The 6,997-nt window shown below is 35.4% G+C and overlaps 1 protein-coding gene across 1 annotated transcript in view; it reads right to left on the bottom strand.

Annotated features, from left to right (window-relative positions):
* Positions 1–968: 968 nt before the first annotated feature.
* Positions 969–6,997, bottom strand: part of LOC102243974 (chromosome unknown open reading frame, human C3orf38) — an 8,140-nt gene continuing 2,111 nt past the window's right edge. Inside the window, exons 3-4 of the mRNA XM_005878107.2 lie at positions 4,376–4,617; positions 969–2,907 (exon numbers count right to left, since the gene is read on the bottom strand). Of these exons, the coding sequence (XP_005878169.1) occupies positions 2,266–2,907; positions 4,376–4,617 (884 nt within the window). The 3' untranslated portion in view covers positions 969–2,265. The remainder of the gene's footprint in view (positions 2,908–4,375; positions 4,618–6,997) is intronic.

Raw genomic sequence — 6,997 nt, 5'->3', positions numbered from 1 at the left:
AGACACATGAAATAGGTTTTTTGGGGGAGGGGCATTCTAGATACTAATAAAATATCCTGATATGACTAGTACTTTAAGATTTTTTTTATTTTCACAAAAAAAGAATATTTGATGTATACCATTATTAAGTTTCAGCAAATCAGCCTACAGTAAATAAAACCCATAAGGTCCCATGGTTTGACCACTCAGTTACTATAAATTATGTGCAGAATGTTTTATTCTTTACCACTTGCCTCCAGACATTCCAAATACCAGCGAAATGTAATAAAGCAAGAGACACAGGCTGGGGTAGGGGTCTGTGTCATTCGCTAACATAAACAGGTCAATGGGTGGTATAAAAGGAGCATTAATCTGCACTGTGCTTCTGAACCTTCTTAGAGGCCTGACCAAGTTTTAAGCTTACTGAACAAGTTTCAATTTCTCCCAGCCTGCCTCCTCCAAACCGGGAAGTATCCACTTCCCCTATAACAGTTTCTAGGTAGTTTTAGAGCCCTCTTAGTATATCCCACTCTGATCTGGGGCTTCTGAAATTCATCAAAATTTAAATGAAAGTTAAAATATTCCCCAAAACTGAGTTAGTTTGGGGCCTAAGAGTTTCCGTGTATCCACATATACAACTCAAACAGACCATATGATCAAAAAGCTACCACTGATAACAATCACCAAAGATAAAAGTCTAGACACAGAAGCTTCTTTTGGTCACCCTTTCACCCATTCCGTTCAACATTAGGTCCTATAGATGTGCCCAGCTGTGGATTCACAGGAAATATAACTCCAATCTTCAAGAGATTTAGTCTATCAGGAAGATTTTGAATTTTTAAGGGTGATTAAAACAAACATGCAGAGACTGCAGTTTTACTGGAGCATTACACAAATTCAAAAATTCAGTATTAGAGGCAGTTTCTGTCTATCTTAAGCATCTATAGTTATATTTTTTGCAGTACTTGACATCAACAGCACAAAGAAAATGATGGGAATAGTTTTTAATTTATCCTTTACTTAGGATATTTATCGATTACATGTTATAATACTTCCAACTTAGATAAAAATAAAATTGGCTTTAAATCTAAATAATACACTGTTCTAATAACAGACAAAAGAGTTTCCCTCCTTTTTTAAGTTTTTATTTTAGGACATATCAATCTGTACTCCTCATAAGAGGGATGGCATTAAAAAAACAAAAAAGAGTTCTTTCCTCCTGCTTCCAAAATTATTTTCAGTCACCCAGATGATCATGAGCAGAGTTAAAGGTAAAAAGTTAACATGTACAATACAACATCACAGCATTTCCCAGTTGAATTTTTTCCATTTGAAAATTAAAATTACAAATTAAATCCAGTATCAGCAAGTAGCTGCTGGGTGATGAGAAATTTAAATTTTAAAGCAACTATGTAATTAATTTGGCAACTTAACCTGCATAACTCAATCCTAGTAAAACAAGTAAGTTTACAGGTGAAAAAAATCCTAATAATTTTAATTTATGATGAGGGAGTATATGCTTACATTATAATTTTATTTTTATTTTTTGGTCGCCTCAACCAAGATCAAGCAAGAGGAAAAACAGTAATTCAATTAAAAGTTAGAAACTGGGCACACCTTTCAAAAATTTCTACAGTATGTTTCCTTTATATGGTGTTACAATAAATGCCCCGTAAAACTGTTAGAGCTTAGATAATAAAGTCTGATTTGAGAACAGCACTTAACATTGTCCAAAATAGTTCAGAAAATGTTGCAGGTTATAAGATATCTAAGTTGGACTACAGTAGATAACTTTGAAATAGGTTCCTCAGATTTTAAAAAGGCAAAGTAAATTTTTCTATGCCTGCTATATTATTAAACTTTTTGCATATGAATGTCACTGATGTTTTCTAAAATAAGAAGTTTGATTTTACATTAGACATCTCTAAAATATGCAATTTTTTTAAAGTGCATATTTTTTAAATATTGTAAAATTATGGGAAACCTTGAACACCATCACTCCTTTTCCACATGAAATGTATACACATTAGCAGAACATTTACTCAGTAAAATGAAAATATTACCTGGTTTCTAGGGCACAACATTTATAACATCTAAAGTGGGATTTATTTGAACTGCATTAAGCCCTTAGAACATTTTGCAGCAGCTCAGGTAGAAAGAGGCAAGTATTCACATATATTAGTCTGTAGTCAAAAAAGATATTTCAACTAAAATATCTCAATGTAGTATCTGGAATAGTCTCCGTACATACAGTGCTCAGTGCTTTAGAGGATTACTTAAACTCAGTTATCTTTTGTTCAACAATGCCTCATTTCCACTGCACAAACCTTGGTCTCCAGTTCGACTATCCGTCTGCCTTACATTACTTTGTACTTCATTGGCACCACATACAACAATTACATTATAAAAGGCCTCTAGATCACTCGGTTCAAATGTAATAGCTGGTTTCATTAATGCTCCAGGAGCAAGGGAAGACTGTCCAATAATCCTCAGGTTGACAAATTTGATTTTCCAAGTATTCTCCCCAAAAGGGCAGCGGATGAGTCCAAAAATTTGTTCAAAAATGCCCAAACAAGAGTTCCCTCGGTGGACAGTCCCGGCAACTCCAACCATAACCAAACCATGGGGAGAAGAAGCGCATTTCAATCCATGGGAATCAAGGTTGGGACTGAGAAAAAGATGTTCTTCTTTCACAAGTGACAGCAGACGAAGGCTCACTATTTCTGCTCCATGGTAGTATGTCACATTTTGTTCAGATGTGTTGTAGTAAAACCTAAGCTTGACATCATGCCAGAAGTGCTGTGGCCCCCATACATCTTGAGGTGGTCCAAAAAAAGGATTCTGAGAATTAAGAAGTTCAAAGAACCAGCGACAGAATGCTTCTCCTAATCGACGGAAATCAACTTTTTCAGTTTTATCTTCTTTCTCCTGTGGATTAAGATAAATACAAAATAAAACCAAGGTTAATACTTGTATCTATTCTTCTATCTAGCCTGTTTCAGAGCTAGGTTTTAATATAGTACTAATTATAGCACAAGGGAAATGAACTACATGTAAACTCACCGAACCTATCATGCATAGTAAATTCTTTCTGCAAAAAGGGGAAAACCATTTTAGAATTTCCCAGCTCAAACATCCAAAAACCCAGCTAAAAAATTAAGGTTTAACAAAGCCTGCTGGAAACCAAGATCAACAGTAACTGATATAAAATGTGAGGAGTCTGGCAGAAGGCTGACCAGGACTCCTTTTGATATTCACAGGGTGAATATCTACATTTTATTACCTGCTGCTGACTCAATGGCCTAAAGCAAACTCCCCCAAAACCTGACAATCTTACTGTTTACTAAACGTTACCATTGATATGTCTGTTTGCATTCCTAAAGGCAATTGTGTATTCTAGCAAATAAAAGCAGCTGGGAAAGGAGCAGTGAGAGAGAATTTGACTGCTATGGTTGAGTTTTCCTCTAGTTTCCCCCAGTATTAAAAATAATATTTCATCTTGTGTATCATTTGTGCATCAGCTCTTCCTCCAAGCCTTTGAACGAGCGAAAGCCACGCTGGCCGTGGACTTTCGCAAAAGCCTCTTAAAATATCATCATGAATAATCAATAATGATTTAAATAAGCATTTTCTCTTGATTGTGCCAGTGGTTTCACAGGTTATGAAAAAAACTATCTCATTTACATGTTATGAAATCTTGTATTTACTGAGCAATGCTACTGAATATATTGGGCACTGTGGTATGTGCTATTTACTTTTATCTTCACAAGCCTTATGACATAGATATTATCCTTATGCCCATTTTGTAGAAAAAGAAAACAGGGCTCAAAAATGTCAAGTTATTTGCACAAGTTCACACCTATTATATGGCAGACCCTAATTTGAAATCACATCAGTTATGATTTAACAGTCAAGGTTCTTTTCCGTACATTAAGAAAGACCTTATAAGATCCTTTCCTAATGTGAAATAGCTCTCACTGTAAAACCTCATTAATTCAGTTTGTGGTGTGCAGTTTAAAAATCTGCAAATGACCTAGAGGTTCATTCAATCAACTTTTAAATATTCACACAATATCTAAAATGTACAGTAAAGATATAAAGGAATAGGAACAGCCAATGTCAGCAAGTGGAAATTACAACAAAATTTTTTCTAGATTAAAAACCAAATGTAAAAAGTATTTAAGTTTCTTTCATGGAATTTCTGAAATTTAATACCAGAGACCATTTTCAAAATGAGAAAGAGCTTACAATAGCATTCTTTTAAAGTAGAAATGAAGAAAAGCTAAAATTATTTCAAAAATCAAAATATTATCAACATGTTACACCAGATCTAGGATTATCTAGAGAGTCTGAAACAGAATTATGGTTCAGGTTATAACTATACGATCAATTTTACCTGTTTAAAGTCTCTAATGTCCTGAGAGGTGTTAACTGGCTCTGGTGTTTCCTTCAATTTCAGATGTAATTGCTTTTTCCAGTGATCCTTTGCATGCTGGACAAGATTGTGTTTTTCAGTAGCTGGAGGTACAACAACCCCCTGTGATGCCAAGTACTTAAATATGACATCTCGGTGGACTTTTTTACGCCTCAGAAGTTCTTCTACACTTTGACTGTACACTAAGATTGCACGAATGGCATCTAGAAGGAAATTGTAAAGATTAATAGAAAATCATGAGTCACTTGTAAATCTGTCCAGGATCAGCACAAACTATCAACAATCTATACTCTTGTCATGACATTTTTGCTTCTGCATGAGATGGTTATCATTTTTAAAAACCAGGAAGTAGGTTGTCAGGTTTGGGACTTTAAAAAAAATTTCTTTATGCTTTCAACTTCCCTACCTAAAATTCCCTCTTCCTTTCACTTCTCATTAATATAATGAAATTCTAGCATTTCTTTTAAAAAAGCCTTAGCCAGTTTGGCTCAGTGGATAGCGTGTCGGCCTGCAAATGGAAGGATCCCAGGTCAAGGGTAACTGGTCAAAGGCACATACCTCCGTTGCAGGCTCCTCCCTGGCCCAGGCCCTGGTCAGGGCGATATTTCTCTGTGTCTTTCCCTCCCTCTTCCACTTTCTCTAAAAAAAATCAATGGAAAAATACCCTCAAGTGAGGATAAAAAATAAATAAATAAATAAACCTAGTGTTATAAGAAAAAATTTAAGCCAGAAAAAAAATTTTCTAATAAGGCAATGGACCTAAATTCAGTTATAATTCCTAAAAATGGGCAAAATCACAGTATTTTAGATGTACAAAAACTTTTAGTTCAATCTCCTCACTCTACAGATAATGAAACTTGAGGATACATAAGCTATCAATAATTATGCTCCCAAGAATTGGCAGAACCCAGACTTGTACTTTTTTAATTTAAAAAATTATATTAAATAACAAACAAAAGGTTATTTTTAACATGTGTGAGGTATACAGAATACCAATATAATGAACTCCCATGTACATAACATGCAGCTTGAGACACAGGAAATTACTAATATCTTTGAGGTCATATTTTACCCCTCCCTACTGAATGCCATTCCCTCTCTCTACCCATCTATCTCACAGGTAGCTATTATCCTAAATGTTGTTTATGATTTCCTTGATTTTTTTTTTTAGTGACATATCCCTGAACAATATAATTTGCTACTGTTTGAACGTTCTGTAAATTCAACCCATCAATAGATGTCTTCTGTAATCAGCTTTTCCCTTAATGTTGTTTCTGAGATCAATCTATTAGAATATACGTAGCTTTATTAATGCCAGTTGTATCATAGTTAATTATCGGACTACGTCACAAAGTATTTATCTTTCTGTTTATAGGGTTTCATCGTGTGTGTCCAATTACCAACACTATTACTTTCTTCCACGCATGTCCCCTAGTGCAGAGGGACAAGATGAGCATCACTTAGGGGTTTGCTAAAAACGTGGACCTTCTGGGCCCGCCGGCCCCTGAACCAGAATCTGCGCTTAACAAGGTCCCCGGGATCCACAGGCACCTTCCGGTTTGAGCAGCTCAGGTCCAGAAACCTGTGCCTCGCAGGGAGCACATCTTCCACTTGAGGAGAGAATGTCAAACCTGCTTCCAAAGCGGTAGTTCTAAAAGCTGTTCCACATGATCGCCAACGTTTGAAGTTTCTACATTTAGTTTTTTTGCCAATTTGGTATATGGGGGGGAAAAAAGAGATCATGTGTTTTGGTTTTCATTTCACTGCTTTCTAAGAGGTTGCCTTTTCATATGTTTAGTGACTGTATTTTCCTCTTTGAGAAACATTTCTTCAAATCATTTAACATTCTTGTACTGGGAACCAAGTAAATCCAGCATTTCGATGTATTACAATTTTAAATTCACTCACAATGACTTTAGAGGTGATTATGTAAAATACATAAAAGCTGAAGAATTACATTAGGTCTAAAACCATTCTCTTAGGAATTTCTGCTTTCAATGTTCATGGTTCGAAGTTTCAAATGAGAGATTTTCTTAAATGATTAAAATGTAAATCTGACTTAAGTAGAAAAATACAGTGTTAAAAAGCGGCGTCTTTTATAAATAAGTCACTTACTACTATAGGGGGCTGGAATTTTGACATTTTAGAGTAAAATCCAGCAAGTTTAGAATAAAACTGGCCAGGTGGTATATAAAATGAAACAAACTATTAAGCTACTCATTACATTTTTATCCGGACTCGTTACAGTCAGGCTTATGTTTAATAACCCTTGAAGCAATGTGTTTCTACATAAAATCTCAGAAAAAAACCTGGATCCAAGAACATAGATGAATTCAAACCACCCGCTTTTATTACAGTAATAATCTGTTTTACTCAGGAGATGGAACAAAATGTCTGATATTCCCTTCCAAGCTCGAAAATGCCTGAGCGGCTAACAGCTGATGCTCAGCTGATCGAAACAAAATGGTTCCTTTTTTTTTTAAAATGACTATTCACGTTCTCTAAACAAACATTTGCCTACATTGCTCAACGGGTAAAACCAGCGCCGTTTTCAGGACCACAGCCTCCCGGGGGGGATGGCGC

This window comes from Myotis brandtii, unplaced genomic scaffold (genome assembly GCF_000412655.1).
Source record: "Myotis brandtii unplaced genomic scaffold, ASM41265v1 scaffold546, whole genome shotgun sequence".
Lineage (NCBI taxonomy): Eukaryota > Metazoa > Chordata > Mammalia > Chiroptera > Vespertilionidae > Myotis > Myotis brandtii.
This window is presented reverse-complemented; position numbering and strand designations above follow the sequence as displayed.